This window comes from Porites lutea, chromosome 3 (genome assembly GCF_958299795.1).
Source record: "Porites lutea chromosome 3, jaPorLute2.1, whole genome shotgun sequence".
NCBI classification, from domain to species: domain Eukaryota; kingdom Metazoa; phylum Cnidaria; class Anthozoa; order Scleractinia; family Poritidae; genus Porites; species Porites lutea.
In genome coordinates this window covers 15,509,909-15,537,644 of record NC_133203.1, presented here as the reverse complement: position 1 = coordinate 15,537,644, position 27,736 = coordinate 15,509,909, and the positions used below count along the sequence as shown (strand labels likewise).

Below are 27,736 nucleotides of genomic sequence, written 5' to 3'. Positions count from 1 at the left end.
TTTCAACCGGGTGTAGACTGGTGCCGACTATCTGGTGGGCTTTGCCTCTGCTTCAAAATGGCGTACCATTCTGCAAAGAAACTTGACGATCTCCGCTTCAAAGATGACGGCCTTTCCACTCTCACTTCGGAAGAGCAAGAGAAAGTCGAACAGCTTGTGGGAAGAAATTACACTGCGTACTTTCGTGTCAAAAATCTAGACCCGGAAGTGCCACTGTTCCGCCAGAAACACGTTCACTACCTCAAACGAGGTCTGCATCATCTGTCTGAAGCTTATGAATGTTTGGACGCCAGCCGACCTTGGCTTTGTTACTGGATCTTACACGGACTGGAACTACTCAATGAATCAATAAGTCCTGAAGAAATCTCTCGAACTGCTGATTTTTTGAGACGCTGTCAATATCCTTCTGGGGGCTTTTCAGGGGGGCCGCAACAAGTTCCTCATCTTGCTCCCACATATGCAGCTGTTTGCGCGCTCTGCATCCTGGGGACGAAGGAGGCCTATGACATCATCGACCGACCTAAGTTGAAGTCTTTCTTGCTGAGTCGCCGTACAGCTGAAGGCGCATTTACAATGCATCGGGATGGTGAGGTAGATATTAGAGGTGCATACTGCGCTGTAGTTGCAGCGTATCTTACAAATATCGTCACCCCAGATTTGTTTGAGGGGACAGCAGAGTGGATCACCAAATGCCAGAGTTATGAAGGTGGATTTTCAGGAGAACCTGGTTTAGAAGCCCATGGGGGATATACCTTCTGTGGATATGCCGCACTGGTTTTGTTGGGTAAACAGGATTTAATTGATAACAAGCGTCTACTTCATTGGGTGGCGAGTCGGCAGATGCGTCTGGAGGGTGGTTTCCAAGGGAGAACCAATAAACTGGTAGATGGCTGCTATTCTTTCTGGCAAGGTGGAATTTTTCCTTTGCTTCATACTGTTCTTGGTGCTACTACAGATGGAAACTCACTGAGTAATGAGAAATGGATGTTTGATCAAGTTGCCCTTCAAGATTATTTGTTGATGAACTGTCAGCTTCATCACGGAGGACTTGTTGACAAACCTGGAAAATCACGTGACTTCTATCACACATGCTACTGTCTCAGTGGTTTGTCTGTGGCTCAACACTTTGTCAACAAGAATCAAAGCAATCTAACGATAGTAGGAGGACAAGAGAATCATCTGGCTCCCATTCACCCAGTATTTAACATCGGTGTGCATTGTGCATCCCAGGCTTTGGCATACTTCAGGAAACAGCCACTTCTGTGAGAGAAATCTTATTGGAATTGACAATCATTTAGTTTTATTTTATAGTAATTAATTCAAATGGACCTTATTTTGTTGGCTCCATATATGAGTACTGTTCGGTGTTAGGTTATACAATGTCAATATACTGTTTAGAGGACAGCAGGGCTGTAACTAAGGTTTCAAGTTGCTGGGTATATTATTGAGTATGTTTAGCAGGAGGACATGCGCATCTCAATGACTGATTTTTCATACTATAACTGGTGATGTAAAATCTGTCTGGAATCTGATCAGGAGCTCTCTATACACGGTTAATAGCTATTCTTTACAAATGACAGACAAGAGACAAAAGGTCACAAAAGTCAACTGTAAATGTGATGAATCTACTAAAAAACAGTCATTATTCGTGGAATACAATTGACAGGGTATATTCTTCTTTAGAAGAAACACTTGAGTTTTACTACAGCTCATTTGCAGAAGAACTCAAAAAACCATAATAGACCAGAAGAGACATAAACATGAACAAATTTACATTTCTACCAGAGTAATTATGTAAACATTGAGTGCATACTTAGAAGGGAGTTTCTGTCATTGAGGTGCAGATGTCTCTTGGGTGAAACATCCCTAGCAGTGAGAATCAAGGAGTGACAGTTGTATTTCCAGGCAATCTGGTTTGGGCACCAACTTGGGTTGTCTGTAACAACAGACTTGAAGCATGTATACTCCACCCATCAAACACTAAGTAAAGGTACAAGGAAGTGGATATTTTCGTACAACAGCCGTTGTAGTAATAACAAGCAAAAATAGTGTGTTTTTTTACCTATCAGTGAAATTTGTCTTTCACAATATTGCCTTTGCTCTTCCATTCTTTGTATTTTCTTTGGGATGAAAGTGCATCCCTTTTGAAATAATAATTAATTATTGGAATTGTTTTGAAACAAAAACAGGGAGAGCTTTTTTATCAAGTGTGTAAGTTCATTTTAGCCGAACATTCAAATAGAACTTATTTATAAGAACTATTAAGAGCAAATAATTATTTTATTGTTATGGATCAAGGTTAAGGCTGTGCTATAGTGGTGTCCGGTGGTCCCTGGTACCTGTCTTTTGCCCTTGGATTTCTAGGAAATCTTTTTTTTTCTTTAAAGAAATGCTGGGCACCCTAGATTTTCAGTTCAATATAGCGCAGCCTTAAAGATAGTCATTGTCATGGTTTGTGGGGAAGAAGTCCCCACCAATGAGCAGTGAACTGTAATGGCTCAAAACGTCACAAAACATGATCTGTGGATTTTACTTGACTAAAATTATTTAAATATCCATGTTGGAAAATTTAATGGCAGTTTTCATAATACCATGTGACGTTGCTTTTACTTCATCAGCTCCCTAGGCACATGAAATATCATCAAGAGGGTTTGTGGAGAAGGTCTACAGTAAAACCCGCAAGTAAGAACCCGAAAATTGGCCTAAAATTTGCCATTTATACCCCCTATAAACAAGAACCTGTTTAGCCTAGAAAATGAAAAAGAGGTTCTTATTTTTTAAAATCATATTAGCGAAATGCAGCTGCAAAACTGTGCAAGAATCCTGTTTGGAGAATTAGGAGCTTGGCATTGCTGTGCAAATAAAAGTGCTAATTTATTGATGTAATGAAAAAATAAAGTGCAAGGGGTTTATAATATTGTTGTTTCGCATTTTGAAATTGAAAAATAGGCTTATTTACGTGTTGTTTTGTAGCTTGTTTTTTTTTTTTTTTTAACAGAAATAAGAACCTAAATAGCCTAAAACTGTGTTAACTACCATTTAAATAAGAACCTGTTTAGGCTAACTCCAGAAAATGTAGATTCTTACTCGGGGGTTTTTACTGTTGTGGTGAAATAAAAAATGCCTAATAATGGAACCTCAAATCTATAATCACAGCCAAAAATCCTTGAGACACTTGATTTTCTTATGATAGGCATTGTCAACCCTCCCCCCACCCCTCAGTGTTCTGTAAAAGTGCACTTTTACAAAGCTCTTGACTGAATTTCAACTTTCTGATGGGGGAAGAGAGAAACCAATCAAGTGGTCCAATGTATTGAGGCTGGCTCTCAAATTAGAATTTTTGTGTTGTTTTAAAATATATTCCAGTGTGTTTAGAGGTGGGTAAAATTATATTAAGGTATTGGGAAGAACTATTATGTGTTATGAATTAGATTTGCACGCTTGCCTGCTTTTTTTTTTTTGAGATTTTGAGTGTCATTTGCTAACTAGCTGAAGGATATTTGATATGAATAAAGATATTGTTTAATATTTATAAGAACTTTTCTATTGCAAGATGCCCAGTCATTAAGTGAAATCACATAATAATAATATTATTTATTTATTTTGATTGTTGTGAAAAATAAATTTGCAGGAAAAGATTGTACTTATACTGGTCCCAGGAGGGATATTTTTGGGGGAGGGGGTTGATTTTTGGCCACATCCAATTTTGCCCATATCCCTGTCACCCCCCACCCCCTCTGCAGGTCACCCCACCCATGTCTGTCACCCCACCCTCTCTTTCACAAAGTGTCCTTTACTATGTCATGCAATGCTTCTTGGAGAGAACCACTGAGTAGTGACACAAAGAGAGGCTGCGTATAAGGCTTTTTCTTTTTACACACTGCAGAGTAGCCTGCTTAGCGGCGTCGAAAGGGGTAGGGGACTCTAGAGAGTCAATCGGTTGTGAAATATTACACTGCACTTATCAAGACCCTCTACCCAGCCCGTACAATGCGCAATTGCTCCTGGGTTTCAACATTGTATTCACCACTTGCGCATTTCCCATGAAACACCTTTGCCCCCCCCCCCTCCCCGCTCTGCAAAGAAAGAAATGTATAGCCTTTGTTTTTAATTTCTCCTGGGTATTAGAGTCGTCCCATATAACCTCAAAGTGTTCTAAACTCAAGTGGCACCACGAGCTGCAGGCGAGTTGTTTCACTACCAAGTTTTAAACATTAATACGTCATTTCTGTGACTGTCTAACACACATGTCAAAAACGTTGACAGTTTTCAACGTACATCCCGTTGAAGCTTATTGGAAAATTCGCGCACGCGAGAAAGTGAACAAACTCTCATCGACCGTAACCCAAGACCAATCAGGAAATTAGGGAAAGGGGAGAGAGGAATATGCTTTTGTAAAAGGTTGTCACTGATTTTTCAAGCTTTCGTTAAGATTACGCAGATGCTACGGCCGGTATTTATGTCCAAGTCCGCCACAGAAGTTGCATATAGATTCTGTGCCTACCTCAGCTTCAGGCCCGTGATCCCGGGGGCGGGGGGGAGGGGGGTACTCCTTGGAATTCTTGATGGGGGTGTACCGACTGGTTTTCCAATCCTGGTCCTATTTACGACTAGAAAATGTCACTTTTCACACCCGTTTTCAGACCGGGCCTTTAGGAAATTATGTCATCCCAGTTACTTAGATTAGAACACTGACAAAAAAGATTAATTAAAATCCACTTCGAATTCGCATATTTCTCTTTCTTTCTTATTCATTTGGAATTGAAACGATAAATACGTTCATACACTCCTGTAGTTTCTTCAAAAACCATAACCGATTCCAGACCACAATGGCCAAAGTATATACCCATTTTCAGACCAAAACGGTGCAAAACACATACCCTTTGGGGCGGCATATACCTGTATGGCTCATATAAGGGAGTATCCCCCCAGGAAAGTGATAAGCATTTGTTCACTTTGCTGTTTTATTTTATCATTGAGGGTCACGTGATATGTGATGGTACGTTCCAAAAGACAATACGGGCGATTGGTTTCAAAAGTATTAACTGAAAAATTAACCAAGATAGCCGCTCCACCGCGACGATCTAACGGAATAATAGGGAACCAAACAGTGTCAGTCTATGTTTCTTTGCGGGGATACTTTTTCTGATCATGAGAGTTTGTACTGCTTGGGCTATTCGGAAAGTAATATTATTCAAAGTTATGTTTCACGCCCCTAGATCCGACTCCTATATCCTATGTTCTAAATTAAACTTAATTGGCACTTCGATGCACTGAATCTGTTATTCAATTAAGGGATGCATTTACATAGCGATATCAATTGCGTCTGACTCGATTAACAATTGCGCAAAGACAATATGATTTGGGAAGTTGAGTCTTTTTATTATATATTGATCATTAATTAATTTAAAACCGATTCTCAACGGTGACATAAAATAAGTGTGATTTATTGTGGCAAGAGCCATAATGCCGGGGACTAGTTAGTGCCTAACAGACATCCTCGCGTAACGTCAGAAAATACCTTCAGATAATTAATGGCGACTTCAAAAAACACGTAGGGCCAGTTATTTAAACGGAGTTTAGCCGTTTAACAAAACCGCGTTCTAAGCCATTTTCAGTTTGCCAAATGCTTTTATCAACACACCCTTTATCGTGAGCAGTTTCATGAAACCATACAGCGTAGACCAGGGAAGCGTTTGTCTTCTCCATAAACAACTAAGGAAGAGACCTAGAGGTCCAAAGATTTCCTAAACCGCGGTTTAAGTTAGAATACGTTTGAATAACCGACCCGTACTGTCCAAATTTCACTACTTATACCAAAGTTTACTTGATGTCACCATTAATTATCTGAAGTATTTCTGATGTTAAATTTTTTTCTAGATAACGATAAACGTCGTGTTTGTAACTTTTAAGAAGTAACTTTTTTCTGCGCAACTTGAACTTTGAAGTCCACGCACGGAAAGCAGAATGGCCCAACCTTTTGAACGGGTACACTGTCATCATCACCTGTCACGTCCGTCTCCAGGGCAACAGAGTAGTTTTCCAGCAATGTGACCAGTAAAACTTTCATAAAGGTGTCAGCAACCCGGTACCCCATACACCTTCGCGTTCCAATACCGAAGCGACACAAGCTTCTGCGCATGTTCGGTGTTTCGTCATCAAATCTTCGGGGATTGAAAGTTTCCGTGTCGCCCCAGACTCCCGCGTTGCTATTGACTGCGCTGTTGTCAACAGATACTTCGACCTAAAGACAAACGAGAACAGTGTTTGACATTTAAACATTTACAGAAAGTAGAAAACAGTTACACCATCTCGAAAACTCTTGTTAACTTTTGGCAATGATGATCGTCAGAGATCATGTTTCTACTATGGATCAATCTCGTATCCAGAGTCTTGCCCCGTTGACCAAATTCTAGCTACGAGATTGACCATGAATTCTTTAGCTTAAAAACATGAATTGCGCAATTGAATAAACAAACGTAGGAGGAAAGACAAAAATGACTGTCTGTATAGATTTTTCCTTTGATATGGATCATTTTCACTCATGTGATCAGTGGCTACACAAACTTCACGGAACAAAAGGAATTTTTTGCATGAAAAAAGAGTTTAATTCCCACACGATTTTTTTGGGGGGAGGTATACCAATATGGCCGCCGTTTCATTGTTCTTGTACATCAATTTGCGATTTTTACGTTCCCCATATTGCAATTTGCTTTCCCCACAAAATTTGGCAGAAGTTTTGTTTTTAATTTTTCAAGAAAGATTATTAGTCCCAGGAAATTGAAAAGAATACTTAAGCAAAATATTGTAGGAAAACATAGTGCATTATGGGCAACGTGAAAGTCGCAAATACGGCCGCCGCGACGTTACGTGCAAACGATCTATTCTCGGATTTATGAGCATAACCAAGATAAATGTTATATGTTTGACCATTTTTCAACGCGGTCTCCTTGATCACTCGTACGTTGGTCAAGCGAGTATACGGTCGGCGTCATGATATTAGGGAGCTTAAGGAACAAAGAAGGGGACGGCTACAAAAACGTCACTAAAACGTGAGTTCGCGCTGCTTCAAACTTAATCGCGCTTATTCCATCTCGCTCAATTCATCAAATACTGGAAAATTTTTCCAGAGTTGAATTCTGAAAGGCTGCATTAAAGTTCAGGAAAAGGAAAAGCGAAATGTGAAACGTGAAATAAGGACGTTTCACGTCGTAGTCGTTCATTGACAGCAAAGAAATGTACACAAAAGCGTAACGCGCGTGCAAAGTTGTTGTTTTGCCAATCTAAACCTATTGCTTGTTTGCCGTCCACGTTGCCGTCGCCCTCATCGTTGCTTAAGCTTCTTATTTGAATGACACCAAGCCTTAAAAAACAGCTTTCGAAAACCCAAAAAAAGCAGGGAGGTACGTACTCTTTACGCGCTTCAGGAGTCCGTAAGATATCCTAATAACCAGGAGCCCTGATTTTGCACGCTAATCACTACTTACCCCTGGGGGACTTTGGAAATTCCCAATAACCATTGGACAAGTCACATATTCTGGAGTGCTTATCACCATTACGGGCCTCTTCCTGGCTGATTCTTTTATCACCTTACCCAGCAAATCCAGTTTAGTTAGTGTCTCTAAGCTTAACGGTTCTGAAAGCTAAAAAGATAATAAACTTGAATAAGAAAACAAACACAACAAGACATTTAGACATTTGGACAATCTCGGAAAAAAAATTCTAGTCCTGAATTTTATTATCACGTGGCATCAGCCAAAGGCTCACAGCCTCCCTCATCATTCGTGAGGAAGCCTGCTCACGGGCAAAAATTCTTGTTATTTAAAAATTGAAACCATAAAATCCCAAAGAAAACTTTTCCATCTGTTATAAGCCAGTCAGAAAATGAGCAAGTATTCGCGAAAAATCTGATACTTTTTTAAAACACCTTCCGTTTTTAATTTAACGTTGCTGTGGTTTTTGGCTGTAAAAAGATGCTGATAGCTCGTTCCCCGATTAATCGTAATCGACGGAGCGATAAGCGGAATCGGAACTCTGTTTTCAATACATCGTAAGGCTCTTCGGGTCTTTCAAATATAAAGTATTGGCTTTATCGAAGTGAAGACAAACAAACAAACAAACATTGCCAATAAACAAACTCCTCAGACTTTCCGCTATTTCTTTTACTGCACTCAGCTTCAACAAAAGAAAAAGTATTCGCTAAAATATTTACATACTCCGCTTGAAATGGAATTCTTGACTTCAACTGTAAGATTTTTCTGTACATCTTTATGAAGTGCTACATGGAATAGAAGCCAGGCCACAGCTCCGCATGTGATATCTACATTAGCAAGGGACGCTTCCTCCAGGGTTTGTTGAAACTAGACACAACAAAAAGTCTTTTAGTAAAATTTGAATCACGGCAAGAAGTGCTGCTTTTTACATGTAACTAACGCCATAAAGGAATCGGTTTGAATCGCTGGATGTGAAACGTCTACAACTCAGAAAGTTCAAAAGAAACATGTCTATTAGGTAACTAGTTAAGTCCTAAAAGGCCAAACTACTTCAGAAAAGTTCTCTATTAAAAGGGCGTTGTCAGGTTGAGTTTCACATTTTTTGGTAAAAACTCAACTAAAATTAAAACTTAGTATTCTCAGTGACCTATTCTCATACTATACCCTAGAATCAAGCGACTCTCTCAAGGGAAGAACAAATCGTGAAAAGTTAGCCCATGGCTAGCCTGGTTATGGAAGGCTAAAAACACGCATTTATAGTGTAGGTAGCGCAGCGGAGCAATTTTTCACAAAACGGATCAACTGTATATACTCATAGGGTCTGCTTTGGTTAAAAATGTATGAGGGTTTTAAAGAAATACCAAACCATCACTTACACGTATTTCATATTTTAAAAAGTTCTTGAGAACGACTAACGAATAGGAACTAACTGAAAAAGATATTACATCATACAAAGTTATCCTAGATTCCACTTGCATTTCGTTACCTGAACGTGAAATTACAAAATAATATTAATATACAGATAAGTTTGGTCAACCAGCCAACACAAAACTTTTCGTCTAAACCCCCAACATTACCTCATCTTCTGACAGTGCCCCCGGATTTTTTGCAAGAGTTTGCTGGAGCTTGTAAAATACACAGCTTGTGTCTCGAAGTTTTCCTTCGGCAAAACACTCCTCAAAGCTAAGTTAAGAAGCGAAAGTAGAAAAGAGAAATTAAAATTTTCACAACGAAAACACATGCCTATTGGTTGAAATGGTCAAAGCCGTACTATAAAAAGGGTACAAAAAATTAACTACAAAGCCAAAATGGAAATGGAGAAGCAGACTTCTCACTCTTCCTTTGCTTCCGACATAACTATCTTGTTTGCGTTAACTAACGTAAAATGAACCCTTCTTACCGCTTATTGAATTGCAGCCACCGCTTTTCAAATTGCGCCAGTTTCCTGTTAGTGCTTGTAGGCATGTATTTATAAAGCGGAAACTTGACAAAAGGGTTTGAGAAAGTATCGCCGATAAGTGATTCCACCAAAGCTCTGAGATCGAGTAACTCCTGAAGCTCGTCTGCAGTTATGTCTCTTCCGTATGTGAATCTCATTAGTATTTTAAACGTCAGTTGAATCAGATCAGCCATTCTTATGAAACCCTGAAATGGCGAAACAAGCCACGGATATCACAAGCTGAATTTATGGTAGTCGTGCCAAAAATGGTATATAAACGGGTAAGACCGGTGGAACCTCGGGGGCAGCCTCCCTGCATAAAACCTTGTAGAGTGCCTCCGCCCCCACCGGGATGGTAGTCTTCTTTTTTAGGGGAGGAGTGTTGCATGATGGCAATAAAAGGAGACTGACCAGGTGCTGACTTATTCATATTACAATTGACAGGTGCTAGGGAGCGTGTGTTGATCTGGTGGTTATCCCATTGGACTTTTGATCTGAAAAAGGGTATGAGGCAGTGCGTTTCCTGAGTTTGCCCTATACTGCCGACATAATAAAGAGAGTCTTTGCTTCCGTATTTTATTCGTGAAAGAACGCTTACTGTTACGTTGTAACATGACTGCAAATGGCGAAGGCAAACAAGGCGGGAAAGATGGTCATGTGGTCATCTTTCCCATCTCTGCCTCTTGCGTATGCCCGTTAAGGTTGGGTGATGCTTTATCTCTCTAATGCTCTCTAATCCCTTAACGCATATTATGCAGAGATGAGTACAAACACTCTTTTTACAATAACTGAACGAATCCTCGCGCGTTGATTGGTCGAGAGCTATGGTTTATGAGAGTATAGAACCTGGAAATGACGTAACATTTCACGCAGTGCCGGTTGCTTTGTTTTTGGTTTTTCGAAAAAAAAATGTTATTGTAAAAAACAAATCGACCACAATTTTCCACGGTCTACACTCTTATAAACCATAGAAACCACTCGCCTGCGGCTCGTGGTTCCCCTTGAACTTTATTTGTTAAATAGAGCTTTAAACAACAATAACACAAGCCGGAAGCTCCGTTTGCTGCTTTTACAGTGACCGTCCATTGCCCCCAACCCCCAAATGGTATTCAATAAGGAACCAGATTATTGAAACCTTTAGAAGGTCAGGATTCGATTTTTTAGAGCAAAAAGGCGTGAGATTCTGGAACAAACCTTGGAAATTGGGTGACTTTTGAGTAATGGCATTTGGGAAACGTTGTTTTATCGAACCGAAATCCGGTGACGAAAGTACGTTAAAATAAATACCCTTGAATGCAGAGGTCCACTCAGAGCGTAAATAAAACCGACTGGTTCTTTCTTGCCGGATCTCAAATGTAGAGATGCTAATACCAGACAAAACTTGAAGTGGGAATTCAGAAACAAAACTAAATACAAGGCTGGCAATACAGCAAAGTAAGTTGCTTTTCTTTAAATGGTGGGGGTACTTGGGTCAATTCATGATGGATATGGGTCGCTGGCTAGTTGTAAACTCCATCTTAGTCACTTTTAGGAAAACGTAGTTTTCAAGGAATTTTTTAGAATAATCGAACCCCAAGTAAGTCACTTTCTTTTGCCGCGGTAACAACTATTAAACCGCGAATCTTTCCATTTCTCAACCCCTATTTACCAGGAGATGTTCTCATCCACCAAAATCCCGAAAATGTGCTACCACCTTCTAGAAACTCTAAAAGCAACCTCATTGTAGTCAATCCATTGGTGTAAATACAACCCCATCCAGTGGCACACCCATCAGCATATATTAAACGCAGTAATCCCCGGGGGGGTTATGAAGCACCGGAATCATTAAATTAATACCTGTTTATCTTGAACCATCTGATTTAAATACTGTTTGCATTCCTGTTCCATCATACCCACTGCCTGTGCCACACTCTCTGTGCTGTAACACGGGTCAAATGCACTCCGTATCCGCTTGTGGGCATCACCACTTGCCGTCCCGGCTGCGTGACCAAACAGCTGGCGAAACACACTTCCCAATCTGAAGTCTTTTAAACGCTCATACTTATGCTGTTTTGCCATGAATTTCACAGCGATTTGTGGATCTGTTATGATGCTGTGGTCAAGAAAAAAATCAACACATATTTGGATCTAACGAAGTAGTAATGCTAGAAATAAATAAATAAATAACAGAATATAGGTACATGAATAGAACTTGAGGCAAAACAACTGAAAATACCAGACACGCTTTAATACAATCACGCAACGATGTTGCCAATGAAGTAAACTAGCAAGTACAGCTAAATATGTTGGCCAAACCACTCGCCAAACAAAATCTGCCAACAGTGGAGTCTACTTAGATGACATGCAAATGAGTGAAGGCCAGGGACAATTTGTCCCCCAAAACTACTGAATAGACAAAGAGCGTCACGCTTCGTGATACTGCCGAAAACGAAAATATAAATGTGCAAGTATTGAATTTAGGAAATTTGATGAAAAGTCAAAATTAAAAAAAAAAACATCTAAGTCGAAAATATTACACATATGATCTTTATATAATGTGAACTTTCTAATAATACTTACAGTTTTGGAGGCCCGGGTAAAAATCGGAGCAAGTACATTCCAAATTTCTTCAATCTTTCATCTTTAAATGCTATGAGTGTTGGTGAAAAGGTCCTGAAGCCAGTTCCTACGATAATTTCCCCAGAATCATTTTGCCAGAAGTAAATCTATAATATAAGCGATCACAGATTAAAGTCAGTGATTATTTCTTTCACGGTTTAGTTTTTCCTTCTGCAAAAATTAAACTTGAAGAGGGTCCGAATTAAAGAAAATGAAACAGACTGAAACAGAAGGTTGATGACTGAACTCTTTTCGCTGTTTCCGATGTCCTAGGAAGCCTCTCTATGTCCTCTATGAAACAACGACAGGCTGATGTCAAGAAGTTGCTGTCCTTTGTCTCTACATTCCAAAACTTAAGTTGTTCAGTTTATAGCCTCTGAGCAAGCTTTCCAGTTATTTTTCTTATTCCCGGGCTCGATTTTTTTTTCAACGTGCATTGATAACGGATTACTGGAGGAAAAGCAATACGTTTTGAGAATGTTAGTGACCACAAATTTTAATAGAAAGACGTATAAGATATTGGTAAACATGATTCACGCATAACACATTAAAACTTACGCTGCAAAATAGCCTGTATTTTGCGTAGGTCAAGAGTTCATTTGCAATCAAGCGAGTGTGAAACGGCTCGCGCGCATCGTGCAAGAATCAGACACCGTCGGCTTTGCTCTTCGGAAAAACCGATTTTGAGGAAAAAAAAAACTTACCTCGAAAAATCTTTTGTAAATCCACGATATCAAAATCACTACGAAAGCAAGGGCAGTGATGGCAAGGCCGAGTATCATCTTGAAATTTGAACACGACTGTAAAGCGATGAAACGAACTCTTCGCAAACTGAAAGCCACTGAAATCTTACGTTATGTCACACAAAGGTTTATCAGTTTGTTAGTTCCGGTCAAGGACTTCCTAGAAGTCACATGGTGACTAAACCAAAGGCATGTAACACGATGTAACCGTCTGTAACGAATCAAGTTCCGTTCAAAGGGGAATTTTTGATGGATATAAATTGACGTACGCGAGTCTCATGACCCTTACGATAAAACCGAATTTCATTAGTGACGCTTATTGCCTGCGTGCAGACGTCTCCTATTATTTCCTTTGTTGCACGCAAAGGAAATAGGAGAAGTCTGCACGCAGGCAGAAGAGGTTATATTCCCTCACGTATACTTTATACTTCGACAAAGCTAATTTAAATCATTTTTAACTTTATCACATTTCCGATTATCCCTGTTAACTCATATGAGTGTACGCAAGTGTTAATTCGGAGAAAAAGCTACAAAAAGAACAATTGTACAGTCATCCATGTGGAACAAATAACAAGCATGTAAAACGAGCTTATATGAAGTACTAAGACTGGTGTTCTCATTCGGGAAAAAACGTAATTATACAAAGAAATGAGCTAAAATACCTAACTCAACTAAATGTCAAGTACAGGGGTACTCCACAAAGTTTTGTACTGGGTGGCTTAGCCCCGAGCTCCACCTATAGCCCTTGCCCTTTTATAAACCATTTTAAGGAGACAGTATTGACCTCTAAACCTTATAATTACTTAACCACACTACATCCCTTTAAACTCTTGGATGAAGTTAATGAACGATATTGCGGGAAACCAACTTGCAAGGCGCGTCTGCTTGAAATATTGCAACTAAAGACCTTTCTTAATACCTAAATGACACACCAGTCCCTGCCTGTCATACACTTCAACTAGTGAAATCCCTTCCCTTTTTTAATACCATCTTACTGACAAAAGTTATCCCTTTCGGGTGGACACCGCTCCCTCATGATATCAAATTTTTAAGCCAAAAAGGCAAAGATCTTTACATTTCATTTTAGCCCATTTTACCCCAAAAAGGGAATCAAGGGAACACACCTTCATTTTCTTTGTAAATTACGATATTCGCGCACTTTCAACTTCCAACTTTACTACCGGTATTTCTGGGAAATAAGCCCGGTAACTTCGACGCTAAATTTAGAGCACGTCATCAGCCATTTTATTCCCGGGGAATTCGACTCAGCGATCGTTCCAGCTATTAAAACCATGATTGGCTAATTGTTAATTGTGATGGACGCATATAAAAAGCCACACCGCTTTCCTTGTGCAGCATGTTAAGCTGATCGTGAGCTCGAAATCAACTTGCTTCTTTTTTTTCTCCCAAAGAAATAGCCCCTCAAGTTAAAATGGTGCTTAACCTTGTCCAGCTTGGAGAAAGCCTCGTTTTTGAAACAGGTCAAGATGTGATGGCGGGCAACGGTGTAGTATTGTTTGGAATGAGCCCTGGAAATCCATACTTTAAATCCCACGTTATTGAGGACTATGTGCAATACTTGGGAAAGGAAAAAAGAAGAATAATTGTGGTTGTACCACAGCAGCCAGCTGAACATACGTACAGAGCTCTGGGGAGTAAAGATGCTGTGAAACGAGCCAAGAAAAACTCCAGTCAGCTCAAGTCGCACTGCAGAAGAGCTATTGATAAGGTATGTACAGAAAAAAATATAATACTGTCACTGATTAATTGTTGATACTTTAAGAAAGCTTCAAAAAGTACGGTTAAATATCCACCACAACATTTGTTTATTTATTATACTTGTATTCTATAAAACTGACGCGCACTCGCTCTCTTTCATAATCTGGATACAAGCTAAAATTGCATTTAATTTTTTTTCATCCGCCCTCTTCACTGTGGGTGTCTTTCGCGAAACACGTTTTTTAGTGACAACGGAACATGCACTATTTTTGACACTCCCCAATTGTGCGCATGCGTGAGTGACGTCACTGACCTGCTTTTTCTCAGTTAAAAGCCGTAATAACTAATGAGGCTAATTTCGCAACTTTGGTTAATCTTGTGTGTATTACGTACATGTCAAAAGTATTTTGTGTGCTTTTATGTAGAGACGAGCTAAATTTCACAGAGAATTGAGAGAAATCTAACGGAGTATTTCTCGGAAATAGTAACTGGTTTAAAATTATAGTGAATAGTTTACTACAACAACTTTATTGTCTTTATCCTCGACATGAAGATTTCAGTACCAAAACAATAACAAATGAAAACAGTAAATTATATTTTAAAATTGGCCAGAAATACAACTTTTACTGACTTTCAGTATTTAAAAATGATTCAGTAAATAACGATAAAAGTAAAGGAAACATTATAAGGTTTCTGACCAGCCCGTGATAAATTAAACGCAAGAAAACTTGGATTTAAAACAAATTAGAAACTGACGATTCCGCACCCTGAGAAACCGGAAACCGCGCTAGAAAAGTCTCTGGCACCCAGGGTAGCTCCCTGTCTGAAGTGTTATATAAAATAGTTTTATCACTTACAAAACTGATCTCTCCCTGAGTTAGATAAGGGATGTGGAGGGGTGGGGGGGGGGGGGGGGGGAGCTAAAGTATTATTGCAACTTTTTTCACGATTCAAAGATTAACGTGTCGACCTGCATCTCCACCGCACGCAATGAAAAAACACGCTGTACCCACGGTTAGAGAAGTAATAATTTTACGGCTTTTCATCATTCAGTATGGATTAAATCATTATTTTCTACCGCTGAACAGGTGTCCAAGACTGATGCTGTGGCCGGGGAGTTTTATATGTTGGACTGGACTTCAGAAGTAGACAAACATGAAGCTTACATTGCAGCCTTAGACTATATTATCAGTTTTTACAAAAGTAACTCTTACTTTCGTCAGGACGTCGCACGATCGACCGCAAAAGTGTTAGGAAAAGATTCTACATCATCTGAGAGTGAATCAGGTAAGCAAGTGAAGGAGGATATCAGTGTTTTAAAAGGCGAATTATCTAAACTTTTTCGGTTTCCATTTCTTGAGATGTCTTTTCACTTCTCGGTCAATGGAGTTTGAAACACGGATCCGTTTCCGTTTAAACCAAATCTACGGTTTAAAACCCCTCGCGTATCGTTGTCGCGGATTCGACGCACAATTTTCCAGGATTCAGGACTAAAGAAATAAAAAAGTTGAGCCAACCGGTGTACAAACTATGTTAAGAGCATGAAAAGTGGTGGATATTCCCGCCACATGAGTAGATCTCCGTAATTCAAGCATTTTTGTTTTTGTGCATCTGTTTTCTTCCGTTTTTGTCCAGCTATAAAATCTTGTCATTTCTTGCTATCGTTCGGTTGTCTGCCCAGTTTACTCAATTTCTATGCATGACCCCAAAAAGTACATGTACCAAGATTTTGCCTTTCGTTGCATAACGCTTTAAATACCCTCCCGGTGGGGTATGCAACAACGTTTTATACGGGGAGGCTCCAAACCCTTACCCTTGTATATACTATTTCTGGCAAAAAAGGTACCCCTTTTGTATACCTTTTATTGACAAATGCTACCCCTTTTACGTACCTAGTTTAGACCTTTGCATCCCTTTAAATTGCCGTAAATGAACTGTATTTACTATATAGATACAGTTGAACCTCTCCTCAATGGCCTGGTCGTTGTAGACAGATGGAAGTTGTGAAGAGGTGGCCGTTAGCGGAGGTTGGACTGTAAATTACAAATCTAGAATGTTTTCTCGACTTTTTTTACAGCCATAAAATGCGCGACTGCCTGTTAGCCCTTTTGGAGCTTTTTACAAACTGAAATGACAGATTTCCCTATCCTTTCATATACTTCAACTTCCGAATTCCATACCCTTTTATATAGCAATGATATATCTGAAGCCTGAAAAAGGTACCTCTTTCGGGCGGAGCCTCCCCGTATAGCCCATTATAGGGAGTACCAACCTCCCTTCCCCACCCCCACAGTATACTCTTCAATGAAGACTGACCAAGTCCTATTTTTAAACTTTAGAATCCTCAGATTCTGAGCTTGAAGACAACGAAAGTGTGCAAGAAGGAGTTTACTACCTCCTGAAAGAACTAGCCTTCATTATCTCCAGCAAAGAGATGTTCAGAACCGAAAGCGTGGCAGTTATTTATCATCGCAGCTGGCCTGTCTATGAGAAATTTGTAAATGGAGATTATGATGGAAAGCCAAAAGAAGGATTGGGACTTGCAATCATCAACTATGATCTGTAATATAGTAAATACTATAATGGACATTGCATGACTTTCCTACAAAGAAGGCTTTTAAGAGAAAGTATTAAACAATGTACAGCATTGCTTTTTGTTTTTAAATGGTCAGTAGCGCACTCAGACCAGACCAGTAAGCTATAAGCAAGCGCGCAATCAAGGTCCTTTTCTGGGCAAATCTCTTGTGAGAGAGCATTTATTCGATAGCAATCTCATGCAATATAATAGTTTAACTGGTTAATAATAATAATAATAATATTTATTTATTTATTTATACATCAGTGCGAATCAATTATTCTGTATTCAAACTGTAAAATTATTTGCTTTATTTTGAGAAAGATTTCTATTAAAGTTAGTATTTGCTGGCTCAGTATAGTTTCAATGTAGTCATTACTAAATTCTTAAGCACAGAGGACATCACCATCACTTTCAAATCTCAATACGTTTTTATGTAACCTGAGTTCTGTGCATTTTCTCTTGGTGTGCGATTGTCTTTTTTTGTGTATACCACAATGCTGAATTCTAAAATAGTCAAGGCAGTGGGGTGACTCATAAGGGGCAGGGGAGGCGTTGGGAACAGAGAAAATTTTTTCTCCCCTCCCCCTCTCCCATCTCCTTCTTCTGCCCTATACCTACTCCAAGTGTTATAATTTCTACTCTCGCCAATCGACCTGAGTGATGAAATCAAAGATAGTGTGCAGCTATGGCAGCTTTTGCTTACCCCAAAATATCCCTGCATTGCAAGCTGTAGCTTTTACATAGCCTGTGTAGCATGGCAGTTTTGGCCCAGCCTGCAAACAAACCAAGGTGGGTTAGAGGAGTAAAACTGTGAGGAGATTTGACTTCACTGCTCAGTGGTACACCTGACAAAACCGCCATTTTATGCAGGCTGGCTTTTACAATTCAATCCAAGAGGATTTCTTGTTCACTAGTCTTTTGAACATGCTTATTCCCATCCTTTCATCCTTTCCCACAATTCAATACGAAACTTCAAATATTCACTGTTGAAGAATGTTACTGAAAATCTTTTTAGCAGTTTGTCAAGTTGTTTGTTTCCAAGTTGGGCAGGCCCAGAGATTTTGAGTGACCGAGATCTTGGCAAGTGGGCCAGCCTACCTGACTTTTCATAAAAACACAACAACAATTTTATAAGGAAACAAAATTTAAGGCACAAGGCAAGCCAGCCTTGGTTAGTAACCGTGCTGGCTCGCCTCATATAAGTTGCCAGTATTGTAAACATTTTCCAAGGAATTGTGGGCATATTGGCTGAATAATTTCGGTACGTATGATGGTATATTCCGCTCAGCTCATAAACTGAAAAATTCGCCTCGGTTATTGCTAACCCTGGCCATCAGTCGCACCTGAAAAAGCAGCCAAGGTGAGAGTTGATCCATACCAATTAGTTGATTTTAAGGTCTTTTAATGATACTAATATTCTGAAACTATTATAGCGTGGTTTACCTGTAATCGCTGCGCACTGGATCAAAAGAAACATCTTGCATTGAAATTGTCCTTTTATGATAGAGCCAATTCTTGAATGTGCCGCCATCTTTGAGTTGAAAGCTGAGCCGGAAGCTGAGGAGATTGGGGATTGGGGAGGTGTCATCTGAGGTGCTGACCAAAAGGAAAGCAGGCTCTAGGATCGTAGGATAAAAGATAAATAAAAATAGACGAGTGTTTTCCCGTTTGTTTCCACAACTCCTTTTCATGTTCTTTAATCTGAGACTTAAGCCCAAGGCCGGGACCTGTTTCTCACTCCCAGTTAGCGCCGCGCCTATATTATTTCTCTATTTTTAGAGTTTTTCTCCACGAAAGACCGTTTTTTTCCCTTCACAATTTGAACAACCTTTCTATAGGCGAATCTTTGTTTGCACTTTTTGCCTCATTAACATATGCTTATAACTATCTGATGACGCTAATAAAATGAAAACTCTGAATACTGAAAGGGCATAACAGTTTCAGTTATGTCTGAAAATTTGAGCCCAGTACACCGAATGGTTTCGGAGAAATTCTCTTCAAACTGAAACTAGAAATTTTACAGAGAATGTATGGCTGATATTTTCTTGTTGCTTGGAAAGAGTTGAAAATTACACAAATTGCTCAAATTACTCAGCTCTTTCAACTTATCCATTTAGTTCATATATACGGCCACGGCTTCTATGAGTTAAGTCTTATGCTAACGAGGAAAACTGTAAACAGTGACGTCAGCAAAGATTCGCCTATATATTGATGCTACAGAGACAAAGAGGAAGCAAAAACCATAATATTCTCGAGATTATAACTCAAATTCTTATTTATTCTTATTGACTTCATTCGTTTATCACAGGTCATAAATAGATTAATTAATTCATTAATGCATTCCTTTCCTCCTTCCTTCATTTATTTATTCATTTATTCATTCTTTCAATTTTACTTTTATTACAAACCTGAGGTAAGCTGTGCCTACCTCAGCTTCAGGACCGTGATCCGGGGGGGGGGGGGGGAGTACTCCTTGGAATTCTTGGTGGGGGTGTACCGACTGGTTTTCCAATCCTGACCCTATTTAAGACTAGAAAATGTCACTTTTCACACCCGTTTTCAGATCGAGCCTTTAAGAAATTATGTCATCCCAGTTACTTAGATTAGAACACTGACAAAAAAGGTTAATTAAAATCCACTTCGAATTCGCATATTTCTCTTTCTTTTTTATTCATTTGGAATTGAAACGATAATTACGTTCATACACTCCTGTAGTTTCTTCAAAAACCATAACCGATTCCAGTCCACAATGGCCAAAGCATATACCCATTTTCAGACCAAAACGGTGCAAAAACCATACCCTTTGGGGCGTCACATACCTGTATGGCTCATATAAGGGAGTATCCCCCCAGGACAGTGATAAGCACTTGTTCACTTTGCTGTTTTATTTTATCATTAAAGGTCACGTGATATGTGATGGTACGTTCCAAAAAAAATTACGGGCGATTGGTTTCCGAAGTATCAAATGAAAAATTAACCAAGATAGCCGCTGTCGTTAAAATGAGGTCTCCACCGCGACGATCTAACGGAATGATAGGGGACCAAACAGTGTCAGTCTATGTTTCTTTGCGGGGATACTTTTTCCGATCATGAGAGTTTGTACTGCTAGGGCTATTCGGAAAGTAATATTATTCAAAGTTATGTTTCACGCCCCTAGATCCGTCTCCTATATCCTATGTTCTAAAATTAAACTTAATTGGCACTTCGATGCACTGAATCTGTTATTCAATTAAGGGATGCATTTATATAGCGATATCAATTGCGTCTGACTCGATTAACAATTGCGCAAAGACAAAATGATTTGGGAAGTTGAGTCTTTTTATTATATATTGATCATTAATTAATTTAAAGCCGATTCTCAACGGTACCATAAAATAAGTGTGATTTATTGTGGCAAGAGCCATAATGCCGGGGACTAGTTAGTGCCCAACAGACATCCTCGTGTAACGTCAGAAATACCTTCAGATAATTAATGGCGACTTCAAAAAACACGTAGGGCCAGTTATTTAAACGGAGTTTAGCCGTTTAACAAAACCGCGTTCTAAGCCATTTTCAGTTTGCTAAATGCTTCTATCAACACACCATTTACCGTGAGCAGTTTCATGAAACCATATAGCGTAGACCAGGGAAGCGTTTGTCTTCTGCATAAACAACTAAGGAAGAGACCTAGAGGTCCAAAGATTTCCTAAACCGCGGTCTAAGTTAGAATTCGTCTGAAAAACCGACCCGTACTGTCCAAATTTCACTACTAGTACCAACGTTTACTTGCTGTCGTGTTCTTTGATGTCGCCATTAATTATCTGAAGTATTTCTGACGTTAAATTTTTTTCCAGATAACGATAAACGTCGTGTTTGTAACTTTTAAGAAGTAACATTTTTCTGCGCAACTTGAACTTTGAAGTCCACTCACGGAAAGCAGAATGGCCCAACCTTTTGAACGGGTACACTGTCATCATCATCTGTCACGTCCGTCTCCAGGGCAACGGAGTAGTTTTCCAGCAATGTGACCAGTAAAACTTTCATAAAGGTGTCAGCAACCCGGTATCCCATACACCTTCGCGGTCCAATACCGAAGCGACACAAGCTTTTGCGCATGTTCGGTGTTTCGTCATCAAATCTTCGGGGATTGAAAATTTCCGTGTCGCCCCAGACTCCCGCGTTGCTATTGACTGCGCTGTTGTCAACAGATACTTCGACCTAAAGACAAACGAGAACAGTGTTTGACATTTAAACATTTACAGAAAGTAGCTGAAAACAGTTACATCATCTCGAAAACTCTTGTTAACTTTTGGCAATGATGATCTTCAGATATAATGTTTCTACCATGGATCAATCTGGTATCCAGAGTCTTGCCCCGTAGGTCAAAAAGCCAGAAGACCCTGGCTACGAGATTGACCATGATTTCTTCAGTTTAAAAACAGGAGTTGCGCAATTGAATAAACAAACGTACAGTAGGAGGAAATATAAAAATGACTGTATGTATAGATAGTTCCTTTTGATATACATCATTTTTACTCGTGATCAGTGGCTATACAAATTTCACGGAACAAAATAAATTTTTTACATGAGAAAAGAGTTGGTACACCAACATGGCCGCCGTTTCATCGTTTTTGTACACAACTTGCCACTTTTACGTCCCCATAAAATTTGGCAGAAGTTTTGTTTTCAATTTGTCAAGAGAAGATTATTAACAGTCCCATCCCAAGAGTAATTGAAAAGAGTACTTAAGCAAAATGTTGTAGGGAAAACAAAGTGCATTATGGGCAACGTGAAAGTCGCAAATACGGCCGCCACGACGTCACGTGCAAACGATCTGTTCCTGGATTTATGAGCATAATCAAGATAAATGTTAGGCTTTGACCATTTTTCATCGTCTACATAATCACTCGTGCGTTGGTCAAGCAAGTAAACGGTCGGCATCATGATATTAGGGAGCTTAAGCAACAAAGAAGGGGACGGCTCGAAAACGTTACTAAAAAGTGAATTCGCGCTGCGTTAAAGTTAATCGCGCTTATTCCATCTCGCTCAACTCATCAAATACTGGCAAACTATTCTGGAGTTGAATTCTAAAAGATGGCATAAAAGTTCAGGAAAAGGTAAAGAAAGTCGTTGTCTTATGTTCGCGTCCTCCACAAAACATGAAATTAGGCATTTTCACGTCGTGGTCAGCGTGCAGTGTACAAAAAGGCGTGATGTACGTGTAAAGTTGTTTTTATGCCTACTCAACCTCTTGCTTGTTTGCCTTTCTCGTTGCCGTCGCCGTCGTCGTTGCTTAGGGCCTGTTTACATGGAGGTGGGGGACCCCAGGTAGGTGAGGTAACCGGTTTATGTGGGGTAACTCACCTGTCCATATAATCTCTTTTATTAATTTGATCACGGTTACATGCTAGGTGGGTTGACCCTTCAAGGCGGGTAGCCCGGTCTGCCAGACCGGGTAACACTCCTAGCAGGGATCAAATTTTGCCATGTAAACTTTTCAAGGCGGGGTAACCCGCCTAGCCGGGGTCGGATTCTTGATACGTCAAATTCGCGCAAAAATTTACTTTGGCGGTGGCTTTGCATCATTCTTAAAGGCAACAAAAGAAAGCCACAGCACTAAAGGTTGCAGCAAGAGCAGTATGTGAGTGTAGAGGAGTATTAACCACCAAAACACGTGGTTTGCCAGCATTTTTCTTGTTTACGTGCTTAGGGACCATTCAATAATCTTGAAAAAGTGCACCCCGGGATGGCGGGGTTGTAAGATTACATGTAAAGGAGGGTTATTGTTTTTCCTCACCTAAACGGGTTACCTCACCTACCTGGGTTCCCCCACCTTCATGTAAACAGGCCCTTAAGCTCCCTATTTGAATGTCTAAGATAAGTCACATGACACCTAACCTAAAAACAGCTTTCTAAAACCCAAAGCAAGCGGGGAGACTCTTCACGCGCTTCAGGAGGCCGTAATATATCCTAATAACCAGGAGCCCTGCTTTTGCACGCTACTCACTACCTACCCCTGGGGGACTTTGGAAATTCCCAATAACCATTGGACAAGTCACATATTCTGGAGTGCTTATTACCATTACCGGCCTCTTCCTGGCTGATTCTTTTACCACCTTACCCAGCAAATCCAGTTTAGTTAGTGTCTCTAAGCTTAACGGTTCTGAAAGCTGAAAAGATAATAAACTTGAATAAGAAAACAAACACAACAAGACGTTGAGACATTTGGACATTCTCGGAAAAAAATTCTAGTCCTGAATTTTATTATCACGTGGCATCAGCCAAAGGCTCACAGCTTCCTTCATCATTCGTGAGGAGGCCTGCTCACGGGCAAAAGTTCTTCTTATTTAAACTGAAATTATAAAATGACAAAGAAAGCTTTTCCATCAGTTATAAGCCAGTCAGAAAATGAGCAGAGATTCGCGAAATATCTGACACTTTTTTAAAACACCTTCAGTTTTAACGTTACTGTAGCTCGTTCTCCGATTAATCGTAATCGACGGAGTGCTAAGCGGAATCGGAACTCTGTTTTCAATACATCGTAAGGCTCCTCGGGTCTTTCAAATATAAAGTATTGGCTTTATCGAGGCGAAGACAAACAAACAAACATATAAACAAACTCCTCAGACTTTCCGCTATTTCTTTTACTGCACTCAGCTTCAACAAAAGAAAAAGTATTCGCTAAAATATTTACTTACTCCGGGTGAAATAAATTCTTGACTTCAACTGTAAGATTTTTCTGTACATCTTTATGGAGTGCTACATGGAATAGAAGTCAGGCCACAGCTCCGCATGTGATGTCTACATTAGCAAGGGAAGCTTCCTCCAGGGTTTCTTGAAACTAGACACAAAAAACAGTCTTTTAGTAAAATTTGAATCACGGCAAGAAGTGCTACTTTTTACATGTAACTAACGCCCTAAAGGAATTGTGTTTGAATCGCTGGATGTGAAACGTCTACAACTCAGAAAGTTCAAAAGAAACATGTCTATTAGCTACCCAGTTAAATCCTAAAAGGCCAAACTAATTCAAAAAGGTCCTCTATTAAAAGTGCGTTGTCAGGTTGAGTTTCACATTTCTTGGTAAAACAAACTAAACTGAAATAAAAATTCAGTATTCTCAGTGACCTATTCTCATACTATACCCTTAGAAATTTAAATATCAAGCGACTCCCTCAAAGGAAAAACAAATCGTGAGAAGTTGGCCCATGGCTATCCTGGTTATGGAAGGCCAAAAACACGCGCTCATAGTGTAGGCAGAGAAGTATAGCAATTTTTCACAAAACGGATCAACCGTTATATACACTCATAGGGTCTTCTTTGGTTCAAATATGTATGGCGGATTTAAAGAAATACCAAACCATCATTTACACGTATTTTGTATTTTAAAAAGTTCTTGAGAACTACTAACGAATAGGAACAGCTGGAAAAAGACAACACATTATACAAAGTTATCCTGGATTCCGCTCGCATTTTGATACCCGAACGTGAAATTACAAAATGATATTATACATATAGGTATGGTCAACCAGCCAACCCAAAACTTTTCGTCTAAACCCCCAACATTACCTCATCTTCTGACAGTGCCCCCGGATTTTTTCCAAGAGTTTGCAAAATACACAGCTTGTGTCTCGAAGTTTTCCTTCGGCAAAACGCTCCTCAAAGCTAAGTGAACAAACAAAAGTAGAAAAGAGAAATTAAAATTTTCACAACGAAAACACTTGCCTATTGGTTGAATTGATCAAGGCCGTGCCATAAAAAGAGTACAAAAACTACCTAAAAAATCAAAATGGAAACGGAGAAGTAGACTTCTCACTCTTCCTTTGCTTCCGACATAACTATCTTGTTTGCGTTAACTAATGTAAAATGAACCCTTCTTACCGCTTATTGAATTGTAGCCACCGCTTTTCAAATTGTGCCAGTTTGCTGTTAGTGCTTGTAGGCATGTATTTATAAAGCGGAAACTTGACAAAAGGGTTTGAGAAAGTATCTCCGATAAGTGATTCCACCAAAGCTCTGAGATCGAGTAACTCCTGAAGCTCGTTTGTAGTCATGTCTCTTCCGTATGTGAACTTCATTAGTATTTTAAATGTCAGTTGAATCAGATCATCCATTCTTATGAGACCCTGCAATGACAAAACAAGGCAGATTCCACAAGCTGAATTTGTGGCAGTCTTGCAAAAAACAAAGGTGAAGAGGTTGAGCCTCGGGACGCTGCCCCCCGCCCCCTCCCCCCATAAAACTATTAAACTTTGTAGAGTGTCCCTGCCCCCACCGGGGTGGTAGTCTTTTCTTTTTAGGGGAGGAGCTTTACGTGGTGGCAAAAAGGAACGGCTGCGTAGGAGACTAAGCATGTGGTGACTTATTCAAATTACAATACACAGGTGCTGTGGAACGTGTGTTGGTCTGCTGGTTATCCCATTGAATTACTGAACTGGGACATAGGGTCTGAGGCAGTACGTTGTTCCCTGAGACTAGAAAGGCTGCCCTATACTGCCGACGTAAAGCAACACGTTTACATTAAAGAGTTCTTGCTCACTGTTACGTTTTGAGCTGCAAATGGCGAAAGCAAAGAGGCGGGAAAGATGGACATGTGGTCATCTCTCCGATCTCTGCATCTTGCGCATGCCCGTTAAGGTTAGGTGACCTTTATCTACCTCATGTTAAGGGTATTACCACAATGTATCCCATTCAGAAATGAGTACAAATACTCTATAGCGCTTCACATAACAATAATACAAGCCGGAAGCTCCGTTTACTGCTTTTACCGTGCCCGCCCCATGCCCCCACCCCCCAAATGGTTTTAATTGTAACCTTTGAAGGTCAGGATTCGGGATTTTAGAGCCAAAAAGCATGAGATTCGGAAAACAAACACAGGAAATTGGGTACCTTCTAAGTGTTGGTTTTCACAGAATGTTGGTTTTTCAGTGTTGGAAATCTGGTGAGGAAAGTGAGTTGCTTTCCTTCAATGTCGGAAAGCTATTATTTTTATCCACCCTATCAGGCGTTGATAATCGCTGCACTTTCCTTTAAATACCCAGCTATCTGCCACAGATCTCCAGGAGAGAATCAAGGTCATCAGGCCGTAGGCACCTTTTGAAATGCGCGGTCGGGACTAGGAACCGTCAGAATTGTTGAAACAAGGAAAAATTAGGATGGGATGTTTGGGTTGCATGAATAGCTTTATCAGGGCCATTACGAGACAGATCTATTTACATCAAGGTTACTACATAAAAGCTGAAGCGCACTTAGCCTGCGATCACGACCTCAATATATCTCTTTATGTCTCTGGAAAAGGTACAAAAAAAATGGTTGATGCTCGGGGTGGGGGTACTTGGGTCAATCCTTGATGGATATGTGTCGCTGGCCTGTGGGAACCTCTTCTTAATTCTATTAAGGCACATGCAATTTTCGCAATACAAACTTAGTTACTTTCTTTTGACGCGGTAACAACTATATAACCGCAAATCTTCCTGTTCAAATTCCTTAACCGCAAAATTCCAAAAAATCTGCGACCCCCTTCAAAAAAAGTCTTAATTCAAGCAAATCATAGTCAATCCAGTGGTGAAAATGCGATCCCGTCCAGTGGCACACCCATTTTTAAGGGAAAAGCCCTGGGGACGAGGTTGGCACACTCATCATATAGCACATTACTAGGAAGCATTACTAGCAGTTATGAGGCACCAGAAAACATTAAATTAATACCTGTTTATCTTGAACCATCTGATTTAAATACTGTTTGCATTCCTGTTCCATCATATCCACTGCCTGTGCCACACTCTCTGTGCTGTAACACGGGTCAAATGCACTCCGTATCCGCTTATGAGCCTCACCACTTGCCGTCCCGGCTGCGTGACCAAACAGCTGGCGAAACACACTTCCCAATCTAAAGTCCTTTAAACGCTCATACTTATGCTGTTTTGCCATGAATTTCACAGCGATTTGTGGATCTGTAATGATTCTGTAGGCAAGAGAAAAAAAAAATTAACAAATATTTGGATCTAACGAAGTTGATACTTTCATTCAAAAGCGAAAACAAACAAACAGAACAGTTATGGCAATTAAACAACTGAAACCCCAAGTTACGCTTACAATATCACGCAACGATGTTGCCATTACAGGTAACTGGCAAGTACACTTACATTTTAGCCAACACGCTCGCCAAAAAGAAAAATGTCTGCATGGGAGACTATTTAGATGGCATATAAATTGGTGAAGGCCAGTCAAAATTTGCCCCTAAAGCCCTAAAAGCTATATCGTGCTGAAAAGACAAAGAATTCCGTCACGCTACGTGACAATCCCGAAAACGAAAATATTTAAATGTAAGAAAAATAAAGTTTTTGGCAGTTTGGTAAAATGTTAAAAATCAAAACAAAAATATCTAAATTGAAAATATTAGTTACAATACTTACAGTTTTGGAGGCCCGGGTAAAAATCGAAGCAGGTACATTCCGAATTTCTTCAAGCTTTCATCCTTGAATGCTATGAGTGTTGGTGAAAAGGCTCTGAAGCCAGTTCCTGCTATAATTTCCCCAGAATCATTTTGCCAGAAGTAATTCTATAACATAAGCGATCACGCGAGATGTTAAAATCAGCGATCATTATTTTTTTGTTTTGTTTTCTCTTTTGCCAAAATGAAACCGGATGACAGTCCGAAGTAATGAAAACGAAACAGACCGAAACAGGAAGT

At 39.8% G+C, this 27,736-nt stretch overlaps 6 protein-coding genes across 6 annotated transcripts in view; 2 read left to right on the top strand and 4 right to left on the bottom strand.

Annotated features, from left to right (window-relative positions):
* The first annotated feature begins 3 nt into the window (after positions 1–3).
* On the top strand, positions 4–2,261 carry LOC140930603 (protein farnesyltransferase subunit beta-like). Its single transcript, XM_073380324.1, has one exon. The coding sequence runs from the start codon at positions 58–60 to the stop codon at positions 1,264–1,266; it is 1,209 nt and encodes a 402-aa protein (XP_073236425.1). The 5' UTR covers positions 4–57; the 3' UTR covers positions 1,267–2,261.
* Positions 2,262–5,364: 3,103 nt separating this feature from the next.
* LOC140929424 (uncharacterized) lies at positions 5,365–7,637 on the bottom strand. The gene is made up of 2 exons (XM_073379226.1): positions 7,488–7,637; positions 5,365–6,244 (listed from the first exon to the last, which is right to left on the bottom strand). The coding sequence occupies exons 1-2, from the start codon at positions 7,554–7,556 to the stop codon at positions 5,909–5,911; spliced, it is 405 nt and encodes a 134-aa protein (XP_073235327.1). The 5' UTR covers positions 7,557–7,637; the 3' UTR covers positions 5,365–5,908.
* A 525-nt stretch (positions 7,638–8,162) lies between these two features.
* Positions 8,163–12,948, bottom strand: LOC140929423 (uncharacterized). The gene is made up of 6 exons (XM_073379225.1): positions 12,735–12,948; positions 11,992–12,137; positions 11,269–11,524; positions 9,394–9,638; positions 9,071–9,176; positions 8,163–8,360 (listed from the first exon to the last, which is right to left on the bottom strand). The coding sequence occupies exons 1-6, from the start codon at positions 12,810–12,812 to the stop codon at positions 8,178–8,180; spliced, it is 1,014 nt and encodes a 337-aa protein (XP_073235326.1). The 5' UTR covers positions 12,813–12,948; the 3' UTR covers positions 8,163–8,177.
* Positions 12,949–14,109: 1,161 nt separating this feature from the next.
* LOC140929422 (uncharacterized) lies at positions 14,110–17,096 on the top strand. The gene is made up of 3 exons (XM_073379224.1): positions 14,110–14,502; positions 15,581–15,779; positions 16,832–17,096. The coding sequence occupies exons 1-3, from the start codon at positions 14,206–14,208 to the stop codon at positions 17,056–17,058; spliced, it is 723 nt and encodes a 240-aa protein (XP_073235325.1). The 5' UTR covers positions 14,110–14,205; the 3' UTR covers positions 17,059–17,096.
* Positions 17,097–19,761: 2,665 nt separating this feature from the next.
* LOC140930596 (uncharacterized) lies at positions 19,762–23,219 on the bottom strand. The gene is made up of 2 exons (XM_073380317.1): positions 23,064–23,219; positions 19,762–21,267 (listed from the first exon to the last, which is right to left on the bottom strand). The coding sequence occupies exons 1-2, from the start codon at positions 23,130–23,132 to the stop codon at positions 20,977–20,979; spliced, it is 360 nt and encodes a 119-aa protein (XP_073236418.1). The 5' UTR covers positions 23,133–23,219; the 3' UTR covers positions 19,762–20,976.
* Positions 23,220–23,747: 528 nt separating this feature from the next.
* The window catches only part of LOC140931630 (uncharacterized), a 7,394-nt gene continuing 3,405 nt past the window's right edge, over positions 23,748–27,736 (bottom strand). The window contains exons 2-6 of the mRNA XM_073381424.1: positions 27,459–27,604; positions 26,752–27,007; positions 24,928–25,172; positions 24,616–24,711; positions 23,748–23,890 (exon numbers count right to left, since the gene is read on the bottom strand). Coding sequence (XP_073237525.1) covers positions 23,851–23,890; positions 24,616–24,711; positions 24,928–25,172; positions 26,752–27,007; positions 27,459–27,604 — 783 coding nt within the window. The 3' untranslated portion in view covers positions 23,748–23,850. The remainder of the gene's footprint in view (positions 23,891–24,615; positions 24,712–24,927; positions 25,173–26,751; positions 27,008–27,458; positions 27,605–27,736) is intronic.

Bases quoted from the DNA above. Each gene is read 5' to 3' on its own strand.
- LOC140930603 (XM_073380324.1), top strand. From the start codon at position 58: ATGGCGTACCATTCTGCAAAGAAACTTGACGATCTCCGCTTCAAAGAT.
- LOC140929424 (XM_073379226.1), bottom strand. From the start codon at position 7,556: ATGGTGATAAGCACTCCAGAATATGTGACTTGTCCAATGGTTATTGGG. The intron at 6,245-7,487 runs GTAAGTAGTGAT...GTTTGTCTTTAG, and splicing joins ATTTCCAAAGTCCCCCAGGG to GTCGAAGTATCTGTTGACAA.
- LOC140929423 (XM_073379225.1), bottom strand. From the start codon at position 12,812: ATGATACTCGGCCTTGCCATCACTGCCCTTGCTTTCGTAGTGATTTTG. The intron at 12,138-12,734 runs GTAAGTTTTTTT...CTTATATTATAG, and splicing joins TTTACAAAAGATTTTTCGAG to ATTTACTTCTGGCAAAATGA. The intron at 9,639-11,268 runs GTATTAATTTAA...TCGCCATTTCAG, and splicing joins AGATGGTTCAAGATAAACAG to GGTTTCATAAGAATGGCTGA.
- LOC140929422 (XM_073379224.1), top strand. From the start codon at position 14,206: ATGGTGCTTAACCTTGTCCAGCTTGGAGAAAGCCTCGTTTTTGAAACA. The intron at 14,503-15,580 runs GTATGTACAGAA...ACCGCTGAACAG, and splicing joins GCAGAAGAGCTATTGATAAG to GTGTCCAAGACTGATGCTGT. The intron at 15,780-16,831 runs GTAAGCAAGTGA...TTTAAACTTTAG, and splicing joins ATCATCTGAGAGTGAATCAG to AATCCTCAGATTCTGAGCTT.
- LOC140930596 (XM_073380317.1), bottom strand. From the start codon at position 23,132: ATGGTAATAAGCACTCCAGAATATGTGACTTGTCCAATGGTTATTGGG. The intron at 21,268-23,063 runs GTAGGTAGTGAG...GTTTGTCTTTAG, and splicing joins ATTTCCAAAGTCCCCCAGGG to GTCGAAGTATCTGTTGACAA.